This window comes from Neopsephotus bourkii, unplaced genomic scaffold (genome assembly GCF_033783945.1).
Source record: "Neopsephotus bourkii isolate Nb327-2 ecotype Australia unplaced genomic scaffold, CSIRO-AGI_Nbou_v1 NB_1139, whole genome shotgun sequence".
In the NCBI taxonomy this organism is placed as follows: Eukaryota; Metazoa; Chordata; class Aves; order Psittaciformes; family Psittacidae; genus Neopsephotus; species Neopsephotus bourkii.
Window position 1 is genome coordinate 989,223 of NW_026901625.1, and position 26,464 is coordinate 1,015,686.

The 26,464-nt window shown below is 46.7% G+C and overlaps 1 protein-coding gene across 4 annotated transcripts in view; it reads left to right on the forward strand.

The window, feature by feature from the left end:
* The window catches only part of SRGAP2 (SLIT-ROBO Rho GTPase activating protein 2), an 87,701-nt gene extending 61,380 nt beyond the window's left edge, over positions 1-26,321 (forward strand). For 3 of the 4 annotated variants that reach the window (XM_061362841.1, XM_061362843.1, XM_061362844.1), the window contains 13 exons: positions 2,677-2,761; positions 5,125-5,152; positions 6,702-6,732; positions 8,159-8,219; positions 9,730-9,807; positions 11,312-11,446; positions 12,733-12,838; positions 13,152-13,376; positions 15,837-15,916; positions 19,681-19,861; positions 20,052-20,198; positions 22,186-22,513; positions 25,034-26,321. In XM_061362841.1, coding sequence (XP_061218825.1) covers positions 2,677-2,761; positions 5,125-5,152; positions 6,702-6,732; positions 8,159-8,219; positions 9,730-9,807; positions 11,312-11,446; positions 12,733-12,838; positions 13,152-13,376; positions 15,837-15,916; positions 19,681-19,861; positions 20,052-20,198; positions 22,186-22,513; positions 25,034-25,417 — 1,869 coding nt within the window. In that variant the 3' untranslated portion in view covers positions 25,418-26,321. Of the gene's footprint in view, positions 1-2,676; positions 2,762-5,124; positions 5,153-6,701; positions 6,733-8,158; positions 8,220-9,729; positions 9,808-11,311; positions 11,447-12,732; positions 12,839-13,151; positions 13,377-15,836; positions 15,917-19,680; positions 19,862-20,051; positions 20,199-21,294; positions 21,874-22,185; positions 22,514-25,033 lie in introns of those variants that run through there. The other variant, XM_061362845.1, reaches the window with a different exon arrangement.
* Positions 26,322-26,464: the final 143 nt, after the last annotated feature.

The window sequence follows — 26,464 nt, forward strand, 5'->3', positions numbered from 1 at the left end:
CGTGGCTGTGAGGAGCTGGTAGGTGCCAAATGCTCAGTTTCTAACAACACCCCTTCCCCTCTTCATTTTTACACCACCAAAATAATATGATTTGAGGATATTTCTGCTGCTTTGCATCTGATTGTGCTTAGTCTGGCTCCAGCTGTGCTCTGCTAGAAATTAAATCCTTAGGAGTTCTCCTGGAGTTTGATTATTTTCTTGCTTTTTTTACTGTTTTTATTAAGCCAGAAATCAAAAGCTAATGGCTCTTTAATTCACTGAAAACAGCCTGAAGCCTTATTTTAAAATGAGGGGGTTTTATTCATAAGCATACTTGTAACAGGCAGGGTACAGAATGTTAGGCATGAGGAAACAGAATGCATGAAATGCTGCACTGAGGGCTAGGAGCCTTCTCTTCTGCTCCCTTCCAACAATCCCTGGTACCCATCTGCAGGCAGGCAATGGTCTTCACATGACCACTACTGATGCCTCAGAGCCAGAGCGATCAGCCTGAGGATGGGCGAGTGCCAGAGCGTGCTCCATTTAACTGATGGAGCCAAGCGTGGAGCTGGGGTTTGGGGAGCAGATTCTGCAGGGAAATGTCAAGGAATATGGTTAGGTTTTTTTGCCACAGTGTTCATGTTTCCTGTTCTCTTCTAAAACAACACAGAAAGTTGAATTATTAACTATAGGAAGCAGTAACTGTAGGAAGTGCTGAGACGCTCCAAAGGGACTTCATTCTTGTGACATTTTTCTTCCAGTGTTGCCAACCAAAGGGACATAAAACACAGACTTTGGCAGTTCATTAAAGACCCAACGCAGACATTTTTGTCAGTGCACACGACTGCTGGAGAAGCTCGTGCTGGACGCTTCCTTAGTTCCTGGAAGGTTCCTCCCACCCTCAGTGCTGCTGCTGGATATCAGAGAATCCCAGCCTGGTTTGGGTTGAAGGGAGCTTAAAGCTCCTCCAGCTCCAACCCCTGCCACGGGCAGGGACCCCTTCCACTGGAGCAGCTCCAAGCCCTGTGTCCAACCTGGCCTTGAGCACTGACTGGGATGGGGCAGCCACAGCTTCTCTGGGCACCCTGTGCCAGCGCCTCAGCACCCTCACAGGGAAGAGCTTCTGCCTAAGAGCTCAGCTCAGTCTCCCCTCGGGCAGGTTCAAGCCATTCCCCTTGGCCTGTCCCTACAGGCCCTTGTCCCAAGCCCCTCTGCAGGTTTCTTGTAGCCCCTTTAGGCACTGGAGCTGCTCTAAGGTCTCCCTGGTGCATTTTCCTCTTGAGGTTGAGCAACCCCAGCACTATGTCTATGTGTGTCTTCCATCACAGTTCTTCACATCTTGCATGGTGGCTGCTGTTGTTAAGACCTGCATAGGACAAGCAGGGTCCAGGCACTCTCACTGCTAAAATACTGTTCTTCACCTCAGTCTGATTTGGCTATACTGGAGCAGAACCCAAAGAAAGTGGATGGATTTGGGGAAGGATGAAGACAAGAACTGGGACATTTCACTATTAAATGTGAATCCTTTCTTTGTGTTCATTTTGCTAGCTGAACGTTTCCAATAGCACAGGCCGTTCGTTAGTATCAGGAGCTATTTGAAGAGTTCTGCTCTATGTATGTAAACGTGTCCTAATTATAATGTGGACAGCTACTGTACAGCAGTGTTTTATGCACTGCAGCACCCTGGAGATAAATAATGCTGTTCTGAGCTGCAAAACAAGAGATGAAAGAGCTGTAAAAAAAAAAGCACCCCAAGCAATTGCAGAGCTGTGAAAAACCAGAAAGCAGGAGGGGGGGAAATGACTGCATGGCTGTGTAATGTTGCACCAGAGAACAAATCTGAACCTCAATAATATCTGTATTTGTTTTGTCCCGTGCCCCCCCTGCAACCCTGGGTATCATCCAGCGGGGAGGCAGACGCGCTGTTTGACAAGTAAAGTGGGGTGAGGGAGGTTAAGTGAGAGAAGCAGCACAGTAGCAGCCTTTTAGTTTGTTAAAACAGATTGTTCATTCACTGCCCGTGACGCGCGAGGGAAGTGCATTCCCATTCCGCCCTGTCTGCAGGGGAGAGGCATGACAGCTTCTGGGATGGCTTGAAAAGATGCCAAGCATGCAGCTGATTCCACAGTGAAACAATAGGAATTGCAGCGCAGATCTGGATGGACTGAACTCCAGGTTTGCTGGAGAACCCAGGAGGACTTGGTTCATCCTCTGTGCCCTAAATGTCAGCGTAATTCATAGGATCATAGAATCACAGAATGGTTTGGGTTGGAAGGGACCTTAAAGCTCCTCCAGTTCCACGGGCAGGGACCCCTTCCACTGGAGCAGCTTGCTCCAAGCCCCTGTGTCCAACCTGGCCTTGAGCACTGCCAGGGATGGGGCAGCCACAGCTTCTCTGGGCACCCTGTGCCAGCGCCTCAGCACCCTCACAGGGAAGAGCTTCCTTGCATCTAACATAAATCTCCCCTGCTTGAACCCATCCCCTTATCCTATTGCTTCAGTCCTGATGAAGTGTCCCCTCCAGCATCCTTTTAAGCCCCTCTTCAGCTATTGGAAGGCTGCTATGAGGTCTCCACTTTACAGCTATGAGCTCTTCATTCTCTCTTCAGCATCATGTTCAGAATCCAGTAACCTAAAATGCAATCAAAGTAATTAATTTTCCACTCACAATCTTGGTTTTTTTTTCCACTTCCACAGAAAATGAAGGAGTATCTGGAGGGCAGGAACCTGATAACGAAGCTCCAAGCCAAACACGACCTTCTTCAGAAGACCCTGGGAGAAAGTGAGTCCTGGCAGTGCTCATCACTGCTAGTAGCCAGGCTATCGCACTTACCCAGTTAGAGAGCTGAGTGCAGTGGGCTTGGATGTCTGATGCAAAGTGGCCATACTCATGGTTTCTGAATTTATCTTTCTGCTCTGCATGCTGGAGAAGCCAAATGATCTCTGTGGCTGTTGGATTAGTGGTGCACAGAAAATGCTTAATGAATCACTAATGGATAAGATGAAGCACACACACACAGAGCCCCCCGTTCATCTTGTCCTCTCCCTGTACACGTGTGTGTTCTGCTTCTCACTTCATGATCTGTATCAGGGTAAACCTTGACATTTACAGTTTACTGCTGGTTGAGCAGTATTGCCTTGTTAGCCTGGGCAGAAGTTCTATTTGCATGGTAGTTCAGCTGCTTCTCACCTCTGTGGCTTCACTCCAGACCAAACCAGTGCATGTGAGCCCAGGCTTTTATTAGAAGACTCAAGCACATTTCAGAGCATGTCAAATATGTTGCCTATCCAGAGGGCATTAGTCAAGGGGCAGCAGCCAGAACTGACTATGCATTTGCTGTTAGTGTCAGAACAAAGGCAGATTTCTTCCCCTTCATGGTATGGGCAGATCCTGTTGGCCGTACACACTTAAACTATGCATCCAAGTTTCCATAGAAACCTGCCTGCCTCCTATTTACAGAGAAGGTTTTAACAGTCTAAATGTCAGGTCAAAAGAGGGCTCAACTCATTCCTGGGTTGATGGGCTGGAGTGGAGCTCGTGTTTTGAGCTGGAATTTAACTGGACTCCCCAAGGTTTACGGTGTGCAAATCTTCTGAATGAAAACTTAAACAGCATGTGGCCTTTGAAGTGCTTTGCTTTCCCTTTAAAAATGCACTATAAAACCTGCAGTACTTATTGCTGCAGTAATTAAGAGTTTCGTGTTTATCAGACCAAAAGCACAAGGTAAGGGAAAGATGTTGGCATCATTTTGAGCTTTACTGTTTAAAGCTGCTCGTCTCTTCAGCTGTAGAAAGGGTGGTTGAAGCCAAAGATCTGTGTCCTTAGGGTATTTTGCTTTTGCTTCTAAATATCTCCCAAGTGACACCCTTGCTGCCCTGTGACTAATCACATTCCTGGATCATAGCTGACCTCTGCATACCAAGCCCTGTTTCCTCTTAACCTGCCTGCCCTTTGAACCCATCTCAAGCTGTGGTGGGGGAAAAGAAGAGGAAATTAAATGTGATTCCTGTATTGCTATGCAGATTTGAAGGTTGCTTCTGTTTTCTCGTGGCTGCTTTGCAAATCACAGCTTCCTCAGTCCCCCTGTGAAGGGACCAGTCAGGGAGAGCTCACGTTGCCATCTGTGAGATCAGAGAGAGGTACATTACAGCTCCAAGCCCACATTAGCAGGTTAATGGTACAAACTAGGGACCATGCCTAGACTTATCCATAAAATGTCCCTTAATTGGGAAATGGACAAATAAAATTCCTTTCACAAGTCCCCGGAGCATGATTAGAACCTTTAATGAAAAATGAGCTGCGTGTCCTCAGTCCCTGTAAAATGCATGGGTTTCTTCTAATTCTTCTTCCTCTTTGGCCCATCCTCAGGTGACGTTTATTAGTCCTCTTGCAAATTACCTCAATCTAAAGATGACAAGTTCCAGTAATAAAAATAGCAGCAAGTCTTCCTAGCTACAAGTAATTATGTCCCTGCCTACTGTACACATTCGTCACCCTTCCGTAGGAGCCTCTTGCTGTTGCTGTAGCCATGTCATTTTTATACATGAATATTCTATGATAGGAATGGGACAGGTGGCTGGAAATGCTGCTTTGGAATAACATTTTCCTGTCAATTATGCACTGTTTTGGCTCTAGGTGGGGAGAGGAAAGTGGCCATCAAGATGTGTGCAGCTAATTGTCAGCCATCAGCAATTAGATGTTGCCCTCGTTCATTCTTCCAGCTCCCCAGGAGCAGGAAGGCAGCCGTAGGGAAGGGGGGGGTTTAAGCTGTTGTAAATCAGTGTGGTTTCACTGATGATGATCTACACCAGCAGAAGGCCTTGCCTGGACAGTTCCCAATAGCACAAGTTTTCTGGGTCTCTTTCCCTGTGCTGTTACTAAAATGCTGCTGCATTAACAGGAGCCCTTAGCATGGGGGTGGGCTTCTGTGCTGTCCCCCATACTGCTCCTGCAGGGAGCAACCCTGTCCAGCTCCCCAGAGATGCTTCCTCCCTTTCAAATGGCTTTTCTCCTCCATCTCCAATGGCTTTTCTCCTCCATCTCCAATGGATTTTCTTCTCCATCTCCTCCCAAACCTGGCTTTACAAAGCTGTTGAAAGTGTTTTTTCCATTCCTAATACTGTGTTTCTTTGTCTTCTTACCAGGTCAGCGGACTGACTGCTCCCTTGCCAGGTAGGTGTGGCTCAGGGGATGATGTTTTAAGGCCGAACTGCCATTCTAGATCTATTACCAGCCCAGGATCTGTATCTGGTGGTTAAAAATACTTATTTAGTTAATATATAAGCAAGTCCCTGCAAGTTCATACAGCTTTGAATACCATCACAATTACCTGCATCAGTGAAAGGTAGTGCTGCAGCTTATGGATCTCTTTAGTAAGCTCTGGTGGGGTGAGTAAGGACTATGTTTTTTGATGCAGAACTTGCTTAAGCACCTCCCCTTGCTTGTTGGGGCCCTGGGTTGCCATCTCCATGGCCTCCTCTGGACTGGCTTTAGCAGATCCACATCCCTAAACAAGCTGGAAAGCTCTTCATCCCCTTGACACTGTCTGGATTGTAGCACTGTAGAGGTTGTGGAGAATGAGCTTTTTGTTTATAATTAGCTCTAATCACAGAACCATAACCAAGCTTCTCCTCATGGGCTTTTGCTAAAACATAACGAATCTCCATCTCCGAATTGATGGATTCCAGGGCACAAGCAGGGGCTGTGCATCATCCTGCCTGGTTAACAAAAGGAAGGTGATTGCTACCGATCTGGAGTCATTACTACTTTTCACATTCCTTCCAGCAAAGCAAAGCTGACAGGGCCTAATTAGAGCCTGACATCTGTAATAATAAAATATTATTCATCATGAAACACTTTTAAATAGCACAGAATCATTACTGCTAATAGCTTAAAAGAGACCTTATTGTCGGTGACAGCCCATGGAGTCGCATTTCTTTCTCTTCATTCAGGTTTTGATTGGGATAAAAGGAATTTCCTCTGTATTAATACACTGTACAGCCTTTGAAAAAATCACACTTCTCATCAACTGATTTAGAATTCAGCAGCCATTTACCCAAGCAGGGAATTGGCTTCAGTGCTACAATAGGGCCTCTCTCCTATTATCCCTCATGCTTCATTTTTACAGGCTACTATAGGAGCTTTCAACCCCATTAATCGATTTGGAGGGAAGAATCCTGGCCAAGCAAGGCTTATTTTCCCTATTTTCTACAATTAATGTCTACCCACAAAAATAAATGAGACCATGATGACTTAGCCTGGTTGGTGTGTGCTGGGTTTGAGGGTTCCCCAGCGGAAGCTGTTAGCAGCACTGTAGGAACCAGCCTGCTCCCACCTGCTTCTCCCCTCCATGGAGCAGCTCTTTCAGAGCACAGCTCTGAGCAATTGGTAACAAACTTCATCTTCAACCAGGAGCCCTATAGGACAGATTTCCATGTGGTTGGAATTAGAATGTCAAGGGTAATCTTTTGTCAAAGCAGTGGACTCCCTGATGCCTATTCCAGGTTTTTAGTGATAGAAAGTTACTTAAAACCTGTCTGAAGTGCCGTGAATTGAATGAGACTAAGTCCCTGTGGTTGACCTGTCTGGCTGGCTCCTTCCCTCCTCCAAAATGCGTGTGGTCTGGAATTCCAGCCGGATGGACAGGCATGGTAGAGGATTATCTTGACTTTTCTCTTCTGTTTTTCCCTCCTGCACCCATGGGCGGTTCGGCTCTCCCCAGCGGCAGGCGCAGCTCCACCATAAGGAAGCAGGTAACAAGCATTTCCCAAGTAACCAAGCAGGGATGTGTGTGCAGGGGAGGACAGAGGGAAAGCAAGCAAGCGCTTTTTATCCTTCCTCCCTCTCTTACATGAATCATGGACTCATGGAATGGTTTGTGTTGGAAGGGAGCTTGAAGCTCCTCCAGCTCCAACCCCTGCCACGGGCAGGGACCCCTTCCACTGGAGCAGCTTGCTCCAAGCCCCTGTGTCCAACCTGGCCTTGAGCACTGCCAGGGATGGGGCAGCCACAGCTTCTCTGGGCACCCTGTGCCAGCGCCTCAGCACCCTCACAGGGAAGAGCTTCTGCCTAAGAGCTCAGCTCAGTCTCCCCTCGGGCAGGTTCAAGCCATTCCCCCCTCTAGTAAGAAGCACTTAAGGCAGGGATGCTTTGTTTCCCTGGCTGTGGTGGATAATCTGTTACTCTTTAGTACCTGATGAGCTCAAATGTGTTTCTTTGAGATAGGGGAAAAAAACCCCAAAGGATTTCTTGTTAATACTGTAAAGATAAAATTTGGCTTGGAATTTTCTTTCATACAGTCTGTCTTGGGGGACTGCTTTGTACTCTTTAGGCTCTTTGTACACTGGAAATGAAGTAAGGGAGCACGTTGCAGTTTTGATGTGCAGAGTCAGACCTTTCTCATTTATTAAGCTTAATTATTGTCCCTAATTGCTCTAAAATGGTCCTTACCTATGCTGAAAATGAATCCTGTGTGTGCTGTGATTGCCATTTTCACAGGTAGCTTTTGAGGTGTCTCAGGAGCATATTCTGCCTCTGGTTTGGAAACCTGAATTAAGAAGTGATGTGTTTGCAAACCCTGAACCCATAGATCGCAGTAGCTTAAGGGGGATTAGTGGGGTTTTGGGATTGGCTCCTAACATTTAGAACTGCTTGGAGAGGTTTAATCTCTGCTGGGGACCCAGAATATGTGATTCTCTGTGAGTTCCTACTACAGGAACGGACACTTCAAGTGTTAATCACATGGTAATTTTACTCACTGGCATCTGACCTTAAGCAGACTGCAGCACTTTGGTTGCTCAGTTGCTGTTCCCCACAATGGGAGGAATAACTGCAGCCACTGCAGAAATTCAGTTGTCTGGGAAGTAATCTGTGAAGCAGAGACCAGCAAAGTGTAAAGGCTCATTTCCATCCTGAATGTTGTATTAGCTGGAAACGGGCCATCTAGAAGATGTTACTGCGCCGGGGCCTTGAACTGACAACTGTTTGCTGTGAGCAAGGACCTTATTGAATGGGTTGTGACTGCAGTCACTGCTGGGCTATTCACTAAACACATCTGGAACGGCCTGGAAGCAGAAGGTGGCAAATGAGAGGATGATTTTGCTTTCCATTCTTCTTCTTTTCTCCACGTTTACCCCTGCTCTGTGCTCTGACTGCTCTTGTTTAAATCCCTCTCTGCAGGATTCCTCACAAGCCATTCCCCTGGTCGTGGAGAGCTGCATACGGTTCATTAGCAGACACGGTGAGTTCATGGACAAAGGGGATCCTTGCAAATGTTCTTCTTCCAGCAATATCCCTTTGCTTCTTGTAAAATAAGGTTCCCAGCCTTAGATACCACTCGTGCCTCACCACTGCTCACCTTGCTCTGAGCCCTGAAGTGTGGCCTTCAGCACCAACCATCAATGCTTTTCCTAGAGGAGGAGGAACATATTGCAGGAGGTCAAGTAGTGAATTAATTGCTGGCTCATTGCCACAATGAGATGATTTATACCTGTTTCCAAGGTTAACTTCACAGCCGTGGATGCATAAAGATTTTATATGTTTATTGTAATTTGCTTTCATTTTTAATTGGTATAATTTGTTAGGAGCATGGAAATCATCTGTGAATTAACGTATGTAGAAAGAGATGGAATTTATCTTCATTAACCACAACAGAGTCAGGTGGTGGGTCCCATTTCATTTTTCTTGTTTAATTAGCAGATTAGAAACTCTGATCTTGAATCCCATTCTCATCATCTTTACCTTAATCCTTCATTAAGGCCAAACTTGGACATTAGCTGGGAAAATCATTGAAACCACATTGCAGTGAGAACTGCGCATGATAAATGGGGCACATAGGATCATCTAGGTTGGAAAAGACTTTTAAGATCATTAAGTTCAACCTTTACCCCAGGACTGCCAAAGGCCACCACTAAACCAGGTCACTGAGGGCCTCCATCTATACATCAGGAGGTTTAGACTCTTATTCCTGGGTTAACTTAGTTGAGTGTGTGGGAAAATCTGTCCCATTCCTGTGCTGAGCGTCAGATCATGGCACAAAGGTGCAGTCTGCACTTAGAAGGGATGTGATTTTTATACCACAAGCCCATGTTAGGCTGCCTGACGCACGCACGCTGCGGGAAGGAGCATTGTTGGAGGTAGCCTGACTGACATTTGCAGTGTGTCGCTGTGTAGGTGTGGGATGAATGTCATTTTCCTTCTTGCTTCCCTGCACTTGGGATTGTTTCTCTGTTGAGAGCAGCGTGTCGCAGCTGCCTCCTTCATAACTGGGGGTTCTGATGTTGCTAATGCTTCCTTTTTAGCAGGAGTGGCTTAAAGACTCCCCTCAAAGCCCAGATAGGAGGTCAGGCTGGGGTAATTAAATGCTTTTGTTTCAAGTAGCTGATTTGCTCTGGGCCTTTGCAAAATAAGGTGCTTCCTTGTGTAGTTGGCTGTATTTTACCTCTGGCTGATGCACTGTTAGTTTATGACTTTCTGTGGGTTGTAAAATCCTTTGGGGAGCCTTCAGGGCAGGAGATAACACACATTTAGCTGTTGGAACCCGGGTCCTCTGTCAGGTTACAAAGAAGGGTTAATGTGTTTTCTCTATATGCCGAGTTCTATTTTTACATATTCTGAACGTGCCCGGACATACAAGGAAAATACAGTGGGTTTTTTGCCTGTGTTACTTATGTTTCCTTTCTCATCTAGGTTAATAGCTGTGAAGGTGCCAGCTTATCTTATCTTACTGTTATCAACATCTCGTCTTATAGGTTTGCAGCATGAAGGAATATTCCGAGTGTCTGGGTCACAAGTTGAAGTGAATGACATAAAAAATGCATTTGAGAGAGGTAAGGAAGATCTGTTCCAATATCTGGGAAGTTATTGCCAAATGTATGAATTTCTCCTAAAAAGGCCTGGTTTGAATGCAGCTTGTGAGATTTGGTTCCTTTGATTCTTGTGTTTCCTAAGTGAGCCCAGCCCAAACATTAACCTTGAACACTCACTTGTTTGGCATTATGCTTTATATCTTGTAGAGTGTCTGTATAATAAATGCTCTGAATTCAATCTTCTCTGGTGTCTGATAGCTTATTGATTATTTGTAACATGAAAGGATATAGAGAATTTCATTATCGGGTGTAACTGCATTTCCCTACCCTCTCCCCCTGTTCTCTGCAATCAGGCTGGCTGCTGGAGGGGGGAATTCCATGTTTTCTGTGTTACTGAGGCACAGCTAAGCTACATTTATTCTAAATGTCAGCAAGGGAGAGAGTACATTTCAAGACACAGTTAACTTGACACAGCTTTTAATAGATCGCATTTAGGATGTGAAGAACCATGCCCTACACAGGCAGGGAATAGCTGGGAGCCTCCAGACCCATCAGTTTCTGGCTGGGCAGCTTCAAGGGACTGGATCCTCAGGCAGTCCTCACAGCCTGCCTCCCCAGCCCTCCCTGGGTCACTGGAAACATCAGGACTTGTGTCAGTTCCCCAGATACATCACTAAAAGAAGAGCGTTAGTGTATTCTGTGCTTGAGAGACAGGTTTTAATGAGGCATAGCAAGTTTATTTTGCTTTTAAGAAGAGAGACATTTACTGAACAGTGTGTGTGAAATGTGGCATCTCATTTCCCCCATTTTCCTCTCCATCTATCTGAGAATGACAATCCTCAAGACTAGGGAAAGCAGAGTGTCTCATAGGCTGAAGGTAAAGGGTTTCTAGCAGAATCAGACCCCTTTTCACATAAAGCCAATACCAGTCATTTTGGGAACGGAGCCAGTTGTTCCTGCGCTAACATGCAGAAATAAAAAGGTGATGTTATATTTCTTTACTTCATCTTGCTTGTCTCCATAAAGCATGTGATATACAGAAGTGACAAAGCTAACAATAATGTCTCTGCAGTTTATTACTTCAGCCAGAACCCTTGGTGGCAGTTAATATCAAGGATAATGCTCCGGTTTGTAGTAGCCCATTTATTATCCGGTGTGTTACTAAGATAATAGGCAAGCTTTGGTAATTTCAGTCACATAATGGATATATATAGCTTCAATTTGAGGATTGCCCCATCATTAAATCTAATTATATCTGATAGGGAGTTTTCCCTAGGGAACAACTCCTTAAGTGGGCATCTTTTCTTTTGTAATCCACACAAACTGTGGCATATCTGCAGCAACAAATTATCTGTCAGAAACACTCCCCCCCACCCCATCAGGTGCTTGTGGTGCAGTTGGAGTAGGTGGGATTGACTTTGTGCTGCATAAATCCTGTTCTCCAGCTGAGGTGCATCCTTCCAGTCTGGTGCTTCTCTCCACTATTCTGATTTTTCTTGCCTGCTTTTCTTTGCTTGTCACAAAGGGGAAGATCCATTGGCTGGGGACCAGAATGACCATGACATGGATTCAATAGCAGGAGTTCTGAAGCTCTATTTTCGAGGGTTGGAGCACCCTCTCTTCCCCAAGGACATCTTTCATGATCTGATTGCCTGTGTCAGTAAGTATATGAAGAGCTGAAAAGAAACAGGATTTATTTTTCTCATCTCCCACTTCTTTTTCCTCCTCTTCCCCTTTTTCCTGACTGCAGAATGAGCTTTGTGTGGTTCCTTTGGTTGGGTTTGTGTTGCAGTGGATCCTGGTCTCTGTTAGCCACAGAGTGGGCAATTACCTGCTCGCAGCCAGCCTTCCTCTCCTAGCAATTTTGCTATGAATGAGCAAGGAGATAGACATGAACAGATTTCAAGGGCTTGTCATGGATTTTTTGGGGATGCTGCTTTGTGATAGGGTTCTTTTTAAAACAGAATAAACCCAAAACCGCCACTTGTGAAAAATAACCTATGAGACCTCTCATTAGAAGGTGTCAGAAGCAGGTTTCTGGCTCTGGGTGCTTTCCTTTGTGTTATTAGATGCACGCTGCCTGTATGGCTGCTGCCATGCTGCTACATGCTGGGACCATGATGCCTCTTCAGCTGGCAAGGCAGCAGTTGTCTACCCTTGAGCTTCATACTCATGAAGGGCCATCTCTTGACTCCTGTTCAAGAACATCAGCCAGGAGGGCAGTCCCAGTCAAGTTGTTAATATTCTGGATGGTTTCACAAGGTGGTTCTGGTAGGTTTGTGGGGTTTGTCTGGGAACAGCCTCATTTTAAATGGCCTGACTATTGCCATGTCCTTCAGAATCAATGATCCTATTATCCAAGTATTATAGTGACATGGCCTTTGCGGTGGCAGCCTTTGAAGTAAAGCAGAAGATAAGTGCTTCTAAAACAGCTCATGGTTTTCTTCTCCTGATAAATGCATTTGCAGGGCTGAATTCACATTATATGAAAAGTAAAATGTGCTTCCAAATCACTTCTCCCTTCTGAGATGATTTATGCTGCCCACCTCTTTCTCAGCAGCTGCTGCACACAGAGCTTTTTGCCTCACCCTGTAGCTATGTGAATTTTCCTCTGAGTGTTGTACAGTTTCTGTTTTAAACACCCACCTTTCGGAGCTAACTTGAATGAGCTATTGTGCCATTGTTGAGATAGATGACATCCAGTGCTCCCACGCTAGGAAGGAACTTGCAGTGAAGCTCCACGTGTTGAGGAACCTTCATTGTCACAGGTTCTTTGCAGCCGGTTCTGCTGCTGAGCAGCGCTGGAGGATCTCTCATCCTACTGCTGCTCTGTTGGCTGCTCACCTAACTCCGCTGTGTAGGGCCCGTCAGAGGGTGCTGGTTGTGGTTGGACTCGGTGGCAGGCTGCAGGTAGGGTGACTCGGTGTTGCTCTTTCTCCCTTTCAGCAATGGATAATCTACAAGAGCGAGCGCTCCACATCCGGAAAGTGCTTCTGAACCTGCCGAAGACCACTCTGATTGTAATGAGATACCTCTTTGCATTCCTCAATCAGTGAGTATCCTTGGGGGCACCGTGGCCCTTGGGATAAATGGGATAAATGGCAGAACCAACCTTAACATTGCTGCAAGGTACAAATGCCACCATAGCTTGCTTTTGAATCTGCTGTCCTGGGTGTTTGAGCCTTGCCAGAATTCATCCCAGTGATATGAATGCAGTGTCAAAGAAGTTCCAGAAATGAAAGTGCAGAAAGCACAAAGCAGACCTTCCAAGCTCAGCTGTGATGATGATAGCAGATGATGATGATGATGATGTTGATGATGTTTTCTGCTGTTAAGCCTCCTCTTCTCTTCTGTCTTCTTTGCAGTTTATCTCAGTTCAGTGAAGAGAACATGATGGATCCCTACAATTTAGCCATCTGCTTTGGGCCAACGCTCATGTCTGTGCCTGAAGGTCATGATCAAGTCTCTTGCCAAGCTCATGTCAATGAATTGATCAAAACCATCATCATCCAACATGAGAACATCTTCCCGGGACCGAGGGAACTGGAGGGACCAGTATATAGCAGAGGTGGAAACACCGAGGATTACTGGTAGGATAGAGGAGGAGATGAATGGGTGGATATTTATTTATTAGCTGCCAAAATCAATCTCCTTTAAGCCGTTATTTCTGGTTTTTTCCCCTTCTTTCTTTGTTTTCTCTCCTGCTTTTGCCTTTGTCCCTGCTTGTCTTGAGCGCCTTCTCTTCAGCCACAGGGGTCACTCACGGCTGAACCTGGAAAGCTGGTGCCATGGTTTCATGTGCAGGGCAGAGCTGCTGGTGGGGGATGGAGGAGGCAGGAATGCAAAATCACCATTTCCATCCAGCTTAAAGCTCCCGGGGCCTGGCCGCGTGCGCAGCTTGAGAGGCACATCTGGAAGCCATTCAGGCAGCGCGGCTCCTGTCATCTGGGGTGGAAGGTTGGGGAGTGGGGGAAGGAAAGGAGGTGTTTGCTTTCCTACCGGCCAAGCTGCTCTCTCCCTCCGCAAAGGAGGAATGTTAACTTGTGTCCTGCTTCTCCCCCCGGCTCCCCTTCCCTCCCCCTGGGTCCCAGGAATGCAAATGATTATTTTCCTATGCTGAAATAAATGCAGTTTGAAAGGCAGGCACTCTGGTGACAGAGCAAGCCTTGTGTGCCCAGCTCGCTTCAGGATAGCTTTAACTATCAGCTTGCTCCACGTACGCGGGTGAGGAGAGGCTCCTCCAGGCTAACTGCTGCGTGCAGAACACTTGCCAGAGCCTCTTTTGGAAGTGCTGTTAATTTTACCCCTTCCTCTGATGTTTTTAACTGATGTTATATGTGAAGGAATCATAGGGAAAGTGAAAGGGAGGAATCGTTGTGGCCTTCAGGAAACACATTCACTTTGCCAAGAGGTTTTGTCCCGTAAGGTGAAGGGAGTCAGAACGTGACATGTTCAGCATGGGTGACACCTCACTTGAGCATGCAGGAGGCAAAATGTCCTGGAAGGTAACGGTGATTTTCTGAAGGCATTCATTGCCTTTCCTGACCACCCAGACCTGAGAACCTATTAAGCAGAGGAGGGTAGAAGCAAGCAAGAGGGGATTGCTTAAAGCCAGGAAGAAGCATCTGGTTCCCATTCAAGCCTTCTCATAGCCCTGGTATTTAGATAGTTGTTAGTTATTGCCCATAGGGCTTCTCACCACGGAGTGTGCAAGCAGCAGAGAGAATCCTTGTACTCCAGCTGAATCATAGAATCCCAGCACGGTTTGGGTTGGAAAGGACCTTAAAGCTCATCCTTGCCACAGGCAGGGACACCTTCCACAAGAGCAGCTTGCTCCAAGCCCTGTTTAACCTGAGATGCTGCAGTGGGATGCACTGGGTGGCTGGGTTTCACCCCATGGCAGGGGTTGGGAGTAGGTGAGCTTTAAGGTCCCTTCCAACCCAAACCATTCTGTGAGTGTATCCCAGGGCTCACGTGACAGAGACACTCAGTCTGCAGCAAGGACAAGGGTGGTTTTGGTGGAAAGTGGTGTTGGAGGCATGGCTAGGAGGAAGCACGTGGGTTTTGGCTGTATGCATCATTACTTCACAGTCTGTGTGAAACTTTAGCCCTCAATGCTGTGTTCCTCTTGGGACTTCCATTCGGCTTCAAATTCTTGTAACTTTATTAAGTAGCATAAAGACTTTTTTGCTTTTCCTCTCTGCTCCTGTCCTAAGGGAGCTGCTCATGGAGCTTCTTACCAAAACATAACCTTTGGTTGCCACTTGTCTATTGATCCTGTCAAAGCTTTTCTTCATAAAGGAGTACTCTTGATGGTTTAGGTGCTCTGTGGCTAAAGATTTCAGGCAATTAATCCGGCTGTGGGAGGTGTTTGGTGAAATGAATGGGCCAATTTAAGTTTGTGATAAAAGGGAAGGAGGGAGATGGCAATGGAAGTATTTCAGACCCGGAAACATCATTCGGAATTGAGACATCATTTACCTCAGGAAGTGGCAGCTCTCTCATCAGTCATCTAATGGGCTGATTACAGTGGAGAGTACAGCTGAGGGTGGGATTCTGGTGTGGCAGAGAGGAGCTAGGCCCAGCACGCTGTCTGACCTCTCGACATCTCCAGAGGTCTGGGTTATAAGACCTGAAGTTGGACTTTCCTGGTAGCGCACAAGGTTATAATGAAGCTGTTCACTTGGCTTGATCACATGAAAACCTGGGTTTCACTCACACGAACTTAAGTACATGCAAATGCATCCACAGAGCGTCTGTGGCAGAGGAACCCAGGTGTTGGTGCTGAGGCACTGGAACAGGTTGCCCAAAGACGTGGTGAGTGCTCCATCCGTGGCAGTGTTCAAGGCCAGGTTGGACAGAGCCTTGGGCGACATGGTCTGATGTGAGACATCCCTGCCATGGATGATCTTAAGGCCTTCTCCTACCCACACCATCCTATGATTCTTTGACTTCTGATGTAGATATTCCTGGTTATCTTTGATTGCTGTAAATGAGGACACTCAATTTCTACCAGTGTAAATCACCGCCTCTGTTCCCTTCTCTTGTAGTGAAAGCCCCCATGGGGAGAGAGCCTCAACAGAAGACTCTGTTCAGGACGTTACGGCTGAGCACCACACCAGTGATGATGGTATGTGGAGTCTATTAGCTGCTTGGTTAACTGGTGCAACCTGCTGTGGGGGAGGCAGAGAAGACAGTGCCATGCAATTTAAGTTCAAGATGAAATCCAAATCAGAGTTTTAATTAGATTAGGCACTTGAAATGTCACCTGCAGCATTTGATGCCAAGAAGTAAAAGAGTATAGGATCAACAGGAATCTTTGCAGTCTTATTTTGAAAGTATACCTTCTTTTCAAGGGCATCTCATCTTAGCATGACTGTTGGAGCTCATCTGTACCCTAGAAGGATCCTAGAGTTGGAGAGCCAAAGGCTGGATGTGTTTCAGTGCTCCCATCAGGTGGTGCCAGGCATTTCCCATTTGGGAAGCTTTGGCGAGGGGATTGGGAGGGCTTTGAGCCCCAATGGTTCTGCTTTAAGGAAGCAAGCAAAATAAAACCTGTTTGTCTTCCACTGAGAGCCAGGTTTTAGGGTAGCGGGTCTCCTTGGTGAGACTCTGTTATATGAGCAGTAAAAAGGGGTGCCAGTGCTTGGGATTCTGTGGTTATTTCCTAAGGAAAAGGTGATGCTTCAGTCCTGGAGTGTCTGTGAGGCTTCCAAAGCTGCCTCCTGTGATGGGAAACTTCTATATCCATGAGCCCCGTGCAGAGCAGAGGAAAAGGTTACGTTACTGGTGTGAAATGGTGATCCCTGGAATACTGACCAAAGCAGGGCATAAGGTGGTTTTATTCTTGTGGTTTGGCCCTCTGCAGTTGTTCTGTGGTGGTTTTACTTGTGATGGCCTCACTTGTGAAGGTGGGGAGCAGGGAGCATTCCCTTAGAATTAGGTGGCATCCTTTTTGAGCTGGCCTTCAGGAATGTTTTTGACAGCCCTGCCATATGCTGTGCTGCTTTTTGCTCTCTTTGCTGCAGCAGTTGCCTAACAACCCTTTCCCATGGTGTTCCTGTGCTCCCGCTGGCTTCATGGTGTTCAGACAGCAGTAACAAAGTAAAGGATGTTGAGCAGTGCTTTGCAATGCTGGAAATCCATTGTCCCTCAGCAAGGTCAAGCACTGTCACAGCAACTCCTCACCAAGGTTGTTGGAAGGAAACACAGAGCCTACAGGAATGAAACATGAGTTCACTTGAACAATATTCTGTCTGTAAAGTGTTAGCTTCTTAAAAACCCAGGAGAACATGTCCTTTGTGAGTTTGTACCTATAGGGAGGGCAGTTTCATTGCTGTAATGAAGGAAAGGCTAACTCATCCTGCCCTGTAAAGCCCAGGACTAAAGCCTGCAGGCTGGTGTGCACTTGTGTTGTCTCTGATGGGATTTTTAGATCACTTCTGTGGCTAAGAGGCTGCAACGATGAGAAAGTGAGCAGTTAGAGATGAGAGAAGGCCAGGGTTTTGCAGCCTCTGGAGCTGCACTGCGTGGGGGCCCCGAGCAAGGTAACATTTGGAGGCGTATTGGATGGAGTTCTGCAACCTACATGGAATATTCCATAGGAAGCATTTGGGAAGGAGCGTTTGGCACTGAAGCAGAAGAGGGAGCTGGGCCTCTATCTCTTAGAGGGAGCAGAGCAAGGGCTGGCTAAGGAGTATCACATCCTTCTAATGGAGCTGTGCAGTGGCACACCTCAGGCACGCTTCTTAGAGGTGCAGCGTACAACTCCAGCATGGATGGTGGTAGGTTTTTCTCACTCTTTCAGTGTTTAGATGTGAAGCACTTGCTCCTTTAGCTCTTTTGTGAGGCTGGCACTCATCCCCCTAAAGTAAATCTGTCCTCCCAGCCACCTTCATCGGAGGAAGGAGTCAGTTTTGGGGTGGGGGGAGAGGTTGTGTTTTGCAGAGCACCAGTGCTCCTCACCATCAGCCTCCAGTGAGTGGACACTGGTTTGAGACAGGCAGAAGAGGTCAGAAATGCTCCAAGACAAGGCGGTCGTATGTTTGTTAAATGATGGGGATGAGTGGAAAGATTTTAAGCTGCTGCTTTCCTGTGCAGGCTGTCAGACTGGCAGGGGTGGTGGTTTGGCTTAGCCTCATTGCTCTTCATTCACACAGCTCTCTTCTCTCTGAGCATAAGTGTAGTAGGAAAAAGCTACTGGAAATTAGAGGCTAAAATCACTTCTCTGGATGAAAGCCAAAGCCCTAAAAAGCAAATTGGAAACATAAGAAACCTGAGTGCTGCGCTCATCTGGAACAATAAACACTTCTTAATGAAACAGATGGAATTTACCAGGTCCCATCCCCTTCGTGAATGGAGGGGACACCACATCCCAGTGTTAGCTTTTCCTTAGTGTTAGGAAGCAGCTGTCTCCAGAGGCAGAACAGGCAAGAGGAGCGAAGGGGCCAAGCCCAGATAACCATGTGCTCTGGGGAGTCTGGAGCAAGGCAGCTCTTGCAGGCTGCAGCCATGGGCCAGGCTCTTCTCAGCCCTGCAGATCTCCCTCTGGTTGCTGAGGGCTGATAACAGGGTTGGTGTGAGGCTGTCCACAGGCTTACCTGAATGTGTGATTTGAATCCTGGCTGCCTGGTTTAGTAATGGATGGATTTACACCAGTTCCTCAAGCCCAGTTGCTACCTTGCCTGCCTATGGGCAGCCTTGGAGGTGTACTTCTGGAGCGTATGCTCTCCCAGTTGTAAAAGCTGTGGCTCATGTTTGGCCTTTCAGGCCTTCTGGCTGGCTCGTGCACTGCAGAAGCTTCCATGATGCAGAGGAGGTCTCAGTATGAAATGGCTTCTTCTCCTTGTCCGGGAAGAGCAGCCACAGATCTCTTTCTCCAGGGAAGAACCCAATCTCCATGGACTCCTCAGCTGTGTTAAAGCTCCTTTAAAGTAATTAGAGGCTGAAGTCTGCTGGGGCTGTGTGCTTGAGCTCATCTCCATTCCCCTGATTCCTGCCTAGAATCAGGAGCTGCCTTAGAGTATAATTAGGGTGAACCAATGGCAGATTTTTCTAAGCCTCCAAATGAATTTCATATTGATTTTTCTGAGCATCTGAATGCCCATATTGTCCCTCTGTATAACAGCAGGGTCCTGCAGGGACCCACATTAGTGCCTGCTTGCAGACACAGCATGGCTGTAGTTCAGATTCCAGGAGCGGTTGGATTCGGAGCAGGGGAAGCAGCTCCCAGCACAGCGGTGCTGGGCATGGGGCGGTGCTGGGGGAGCAGCTTGCCCTCCTGAGGCTGCACAGACCACGGCCATGGAGGCACTGCATGTTTTCCTTAACCTCCGTGGATGAATAGCACAGCCTGAATCCGGTCTCCTGGGTCAGGTGAACCTCACAAGCAGCAGAAACTTCCCTCTGAATGCATGCTTTATTTCTGAAGCAGCTTGGAATGAGAGGATGTTTCCCTCCCTAAATGCCAGTAACAGCTCCTGCCTGCCCAGGTTTACTTTAACTGCCTTGAAGAAAGCAGACCACAGGCAGGCTTTTGTCTGGACCGTACCTGGTTGCTCCTCAGCTTTGGTGGTTTATGTTATTGGGATACTAATTTTGCTGTTGCCACTTCCATCCTGGTAGATTTGAATTGCTGAAAGTGGTTTCGGGCTTGGGAAATGGGAATGTGTCCATCCCATAAACATTAGGGAAATGCTGAAATAGCAACATCCTCCTGTTATAGGGGTTCCCCTCTGAGTCTTGCTGCTTCAACCCTCTGCTGCCTTAAGAAGCAACATTTTATCCTCCTCCATGCTCTCATCAGAAGCTGTTTTCTGGTAGGTTTAAACTGTTGAATACTTACCTGAGCCCGAGTGTTTAGTGAATTATTGTTTATTCCCTTCTATCTCCTAGAGTGTGAGCCCATAGAAGCGATAGCGAAGTTCGACTACATTGGCAGGACTGCACGAGAGCTGTCCTTTAAGAAAGGAGCTTCTCTCTTACTCTATCAGCGGGCCTCAGATGACTGGTGGGAGGGACGCCACAATGGAATTGACGGCCTTATTCCTCATCAGTATATCGTCGTTCAAGACACGTATGTTACCCTTGAAAGCCCATCAGAAATCAGGCTCTCTCATTTGAAAGACAAGTAATAACTCTTAAGAGAAAGATGCTAGCACAGTGCTGTTGTCTTGTATGTGTGCTCGCAGAAATACGCGGTGCTGTGATTGAAAGTCGCTGTTGGTCCTGTTTGGGTTGTGATTTCCTTCCCTCCTCCTTCCTAGTGAGGATGCTGCCTCTGAAAGATCCAGTCCGAAGTCTGAGATAGAAATAAACTCTGAGCCACCGGAAGAGAAAGTGACGGCTCGAGCTGGTGCCAGTTGCCCAAGTGGGGGTCACGTCGCAGATATTTACCTTGCAAACATCAACAAGTAAGAACAGCCTTGCATTATTATACTTTAACTGTACACATCTTGGTGATGGGTCCAGGAAAATGCTTCCTTCCCTGGCAAAGGTTGACTAATGAGCACTGCCACCATATTAATCTGCTTCCTCCTCTTCTAACTTGATCGCATTTTGCTGTCCCTTCTTTCTGTGTCATCAGCGTGGCCAATGCTCATTTAAAATCCCACTGGCTTCTCCTCCCTTTCTCAAAGGTGCCATCTGTTCCCTCTTGCCCAAATATGTCCTATTTTCTAAGCTCAGCACACAGAGCAAGGGAGGGGAATAGCGGAATGAGTTTCTTGGTACTCATGTGTTGCCATTCGTTATCCTGTCCTGTGATTTGTTCTGTCTCATTTACAGTTAACATGCTTTAGTTTATGGGGTGGGCGGCAATTCCTTCAGAAGCTAGTGTCACATTCCGTGCTGAATGACATAGCCTCAGCCCACCATCTGGCATTGCCTGTAACATTCCTTGTTTCTCCAGCACTTCTCACCTTAGGTTACTAACCATATGCTTGCAGTGCAACAACACACCTCCCTGTTGCTAACTTTGCCTTCTCAACCAGAATGGGTTACTTTAGCCAGCATTCAGCATAATAAAACCCCTGTGTAATTAAGCTAGTAACAGACTAAATTCCTTGTTCTGTTATTGATTTATTCTAGACCAGGCTTATCCCCCATATCTTTCTGATTATTTCCTTAGTAGTAAAAAACCCCACCTATCTCTATTGTGCAGTGAAGATATTAACATGAAATTACAGTATGATGGGAGTGGATACTTTTACCCTTCAGTTAGTGTAACAGAGTGTGGTCTATGAAGGCGTTAACAGAAATGAATCCTTCTTAAAGGTTTGGACCTGCTCATGTCCTACACAGAGCCTGGTCTTTAGTTTATGGGTATATAATGAGCAGACCTGTGTTGGAGCTTCAGCATCTGCTGGTTTTGGTAGTGTTGTGTGTAGTGTTGTATGTAGTGCCTTTAAGCTGCCTGGGTAATGTCCACTCCCGTATTTTTTCCCTTTCCTAGGGAAACTGATATTTAGCAATAGTAGCATAAGACTCATTTTGTTGTTTTTTCTTTAGGAATGAATCTTCTGACCTATGTGTGAACAGACTTGAGCAAAATTAAATCAGATGGTTTCGCAATGACAGTTGTGCCACCCACTGAATTATTATTTGGATGCCAAAATCCTACTGGAGTTAACACTTTCTTGCAGTTACTCATGGGGCTGGTGCTATATATAAATGGATCCTTCCCTGTATAATGGATGCCAAGCTTCAGACCTATGGCATAAAGTATTCTGCTGCATTGGCCTTCATGTGATTTGAGTGGAATCGTGCTGTCAGACTGCATGGTGCTGGGGTAGAAACTAAATTGTTTGGACCAGCTCATCCATTTGACATGATGTTTTGGTATATCTGTAGCCCTACACAGATAATGCCTTGTGATGCTGCTAAAGCAATGAAAAAGAAACATCTCTTACCACCAGCAAATACTGGAAATTGTCATTAACCTCAGACTAAGGGGTTCTTTGCTTATCAGTCTCTGAACATAACAACTTGATGCCTTGGGCCAGGAGCTTAGTAGACTTATACTGTGTCCTCCAGTCAAAAATTGTAGCTCTGCTCTTCTAATGTAATAAAAACACATCATCAAAACCTGTCGATGGCACAGAGGGTTTTTTTTGTTCAAATATAAATCCTTTTCCTCTTGACCAAGTTAATCCCATCCGAGTTCTCCGTTTTTGTTGAATGTGCACAGCTGCCAGAAACTCAGTCTTGTTGTTAGAAGTGTTAAACTGGACTGACTTTACTGTTTCCACAAAGACTCCTAAAATCCCGGGTGTATTTGTAATCTGGGCATCTTCATGTCTCTTCCCATTGTCCTCTGTGTTGTTTTGGGGGGATATCTTCAAATGACAGCCCATTACGTGTACCTGCTTGTATTGATTTGTTTTGCTTTTGTGACTGAAGGCAAAGAAAGAAACCAGAGTCAGGCAGCATCAGAAGAGCCTTCCGTCAAAGTGACAGCCATGGACTAGGTAGCTCAATGGCAGAACCAGCCTCCCCAGGAGCCATAGCCGGTTCCAGACCCTCATCTCAGCCCATTATGAGCCAAAGTCTTCCCAAGGAGGTTCCAGATAAATGCTCCATCAGTGGCCATGGCAGCCTCAATTCTATCAGCCGACACTCGTCTCTGAAGAACAGGATAGACAGCCCCCAGATCCGGAAAACTGTGACAGCAGGGAGGTCCAAGAGCTTCAACAACCATCGGCCCATGGACCCTGAAGTTATTGCACAGGTAAACGGGAGTGCTTTGCCTTAGATTTCTTTTGGAAACTTGAAGGATGTTGGACACAATGAGACGTTTTAATGCGAGTCTGATATAATCTCTTCTCCCTTCCCTTCTCTCGATGCAGTATTAACTTACCGCACAGCTTGAGTCTAGTCTTTCAAGCTCGCTTTCTGTAAGTCACTGAGACTGCTTTCATGAGTGAAGATAAACACTGAGGTCCTTCCTCCATAAAAAACTTGGTGCTGTTCATGCTTCAGAATTCAGTTTCAACAATAAAAATGTCCAGTTCAGAAAGTTACATGTATTTCAAAGCTGTCAGCAAAAAATGAACCTATCCTGATTTCAGGACGTGAGAAAAGTAAAGTAGTTAGTGTCATTTTAACAGTCTCCTGTCAGTTGTGCAAACTTGCCTGTGGTTAGGCACTGCAAGCGTGTGGAGTAGTACAGTCAAAATAAAAGCAGGCTGCTGAGTTGTACAGGGCATCTTTATATGCTTACAGGGTTCACTGCATGATTGGAAACCAGCTTTGAACATGATACTGCTAGTTTTCATTAGTTATTTCTTCAGACAAGTGCCTTGAAACGAGGGCAGGCTACTGATGCTTGTGCAGCTGTGCTCAGGCTTAGCAGAGCTCTGCCTCCGGGACTGGCTCCATACCCTCACCAGGTAACAAGGAAGGTCAGCTCTGTGTCCAGCTCTGGGGCCTCAAGAGGGATGTGGAGCTGTTGGAGCAAGTGCAGAGGAGGCCACAGAGATGCTGCGAGGGCTGGAGCCAGGCTCCAGGCTTTTCAACAGTTGAAAGTCAGGCTTTGATTTGAGCAAGCGACAGCTACTGACGGGGTGAATGATGCAAACAGTGCAGATTTCCTTCTTCCATGAAGGATCTTCCTTTTCTCCCTCTCCAAGCTGTTACATGTGCCTGCACACACATGTTGCCTGTACCAACTGTTTTCAGTATGCGATGGATCTATCTAAAGCCAAGGAATGTTTGGCTCTCAGATTACAAAGCCCTGGGAGACCCAACTTTGCCTGGTTCAGGAGTCAGGAGGTTTCTAAGGAGCTGGGGGAAGAGATGTGAAAATTAAACTTAATTCTTATTGACAAAACAGCAACGCCAAGTAACGAATAAGATCCACATAAAAACCTGCTCCGTATTCTGATGGGAGGTTGTGTTTTGCTGGGTTAGTATCTTTAGCCCGTTTGTTACAGTAGAATTATAGTATAAGGTGCTTGTTTTCATCTTTCTTTATCCTTCCAAGGCTTTGGTTGACACAAATCAATTTCTTTGTTTTTTCAATCATGCTCTAACTGAAATGGTTTGGTCTCCTCTTCCTGCCAGAACCTGAACTCCATTGTTCTTGTTAGAGAAGAGTCTGGGGAGAAAAAGGAAAGAGGAGGGGGGGAAAGAGAGAAAAGGAGTGGGGAGAAGAGAATAAAAGAGGGGGGAAGATAGGAGGGGGAAGCACTGTTGAGCGAGTGTTTCTCTTTGCCCTGTACTCTGTATTCAAACACCAACTCATCATCATTGTGCATTTTACATATTTTCCCTAACTTCATCAGTAAAATGTGCCTGGCCTCAAGATAGACTCGGGGTGTCGGGTTACTGACTCCGGCTTCCTCCGCCATTCCTTCCCTGATTTACCTTCCCCACCCCCTGAGAAACCTCTGAGGAAGCTCCAAAGCTGCAGCCAAAGCGTGAGTCAGAGCCAGGCTGAGCTCCTCTGCTCTCCGGTGGATGCGGAGCTCTGGTGGGCTCAGCGCGCAGGCTGGAGCCAATGCATCGCTCCTGCTACAGCCAGGCCTCAAGCCTGTCTCCTTAAGTTGTTCTTATCAGGGACATCTCCTTATCAAGTTTATCTCCTTAAGTTCTCCTTGTATTTGTTAGTAACTGTAATACCTTATGAGAGGAGCAAGTGCCAACAGCAGTTTGATAGAATCAGCCAGGTTGGAAAAGACTTTAAGATCAAGACCAACCTGTACCAGCACTGCCAAGGCCACCACTGAGCCCTTCTGACCTGGGTTTGGACAACTTGGACAGCAGGACAACCAGCAGGAGCACACCGGGATTGCAGCAGTTGGTGTGTGCTCCATCAGTCAGTGTCAAATCATCAAGCTTTTCTTCAAGAACTTACTCTCCTGAATCTTATGTGCCAAATAAAGTACAAGAACGGGTCCTCATACTTTGAATCCCATGGATTTCTGTTCATTGCCGTGTTTTGGGATTGTCCTTGAAGTCCAAGCAGCACCAGGACCAGTAAAGGACCAGATTAGCATTGAGACAGTGCTAGCAATGACTTTACTCCCTGATATGGAAAATATGACTGCTTATTGGCTTCAGTATGTACTGCTATGTAGTTTGGCGTGGGTTTCCCTTTGACACCTAAAGGTCCTTGCTCTGCCAGTTGGTTGGGGTGTTGGTGTTTACAGGCTGAAAACAAACACGTTGCTCTCAAAGACTGCCTTGTATCTCTGTATTCATGGGTCTGGGTTCTGGTCCTCACTCGGTTCCTCTTTTGTGTTTGCAGGATATTGAAGCCACCATGAACTCTGCTCTCAATGAGCTGCGGGAGCTGGAGAGGCAAAGCAGCGTCAAGCACACGCCAGACGTTGTCCTCGACACCCTGGAGCCTTTGAAAACGTCTCCAGTGGTGGCCCCCACCTCGGAGCCCTCCAGCCCTCTGCACACTCAGATCCTCAAGGACACTGAACCGGCTTTCCAGCGCAGCGCCAGCACCGCCGGCGACATCCCCTGCACCTTCCGGCCCGTGAAGTCAGTGAAGATGGCCACGCAGGTGAAGCCTCCGGCCACGCGGCCCAAGCCCACGGTATTCCCTAAAACCAACGCCACGAGCCCCGGCGTTGCCTCCTCTGCACCTCAGCAGCCTGCTGACAAGTCCTGCACTGTCTGAGGAGCTCCACGCTGCTGCTCTGTGGGTACAGCTGTGTCGTTTCAGACAATGAGACTCTGTTAAAGGACATGAAACTTCCTATGTAACTCCTGCTTTTGAACTGAAGGTTAGTTGTGAACTGCTCCTTCCTGCTGGGAGCGCTTCCTGGGAGTGAACTGAGTGGTAACAACCTCATCCCATGTACCCGCATCAGTGATGTCCGTCAGGCTGCGCTTCGGAAATGCGGGATCGGGTCACTGTGAAGCTGAGGAGGAAAAAAGACACACACAAAGTGATGAGTTGGATCTTGGTTTCTAGTTGATGCCTTGTTCAAGTGTTTGGCCACTGAAAGGAATACTCAGTGGCGTCCTGTTTTGAATACTGGTGTAGTGACTTCTGTATTCTGTGTTTCATTTATCACAGGAAGCAATAGGATAGATTTTAGTCTACTGCATGTTTTGGTGCCACTGGTTACGTGGAGCTTGGACATGCCCCTTTCTTGTGCATCCTTACTATGATTACGTCGCCCGCTGGTGCCACGATGGTTTAGGGTCTCTCTCAACATCCATCCCATCCTCGGGTTTTCTTTGTTTGCTCCCCCAGGGCCAGGGCTCTTGGCCATCCTGCCTCATACTTTAGTTGATGCTTGCCATGAAGAATAGTTCACTCTGGAGCACTCTTAGGTTTTGTGGAGTTCTGCGTAATCTGTGTCTGTGCAAATACAAACTAACATGTTCCTAAGGTTTAGGAGCAGAAGAAAGAACCCAGTTGTTGCTTATGGACAGTGTAGCTGTTTCCCCCCCCCTTTGCTCTCCCATATTTAAACCCAGCTCTACTGTTTCTGAGTGTAATTTTCAGCCCGTAGGCTACGGTGTGGTGTGTGGTCTCGGGAGACTGAATGTACAAACAAGTTAACTTTTGGAAACTAAGTGTACTCTGATGGGAGTTCATTTCCTAACGCACACATTCTTGTTTTGATCATACGTCAGGATGGATCCTTACCAAAATCCCTGTTCCAAGCACTGTAAAAACTTCAACCCAGAAGTTCTCGAGCTTTGTTACCTTCTC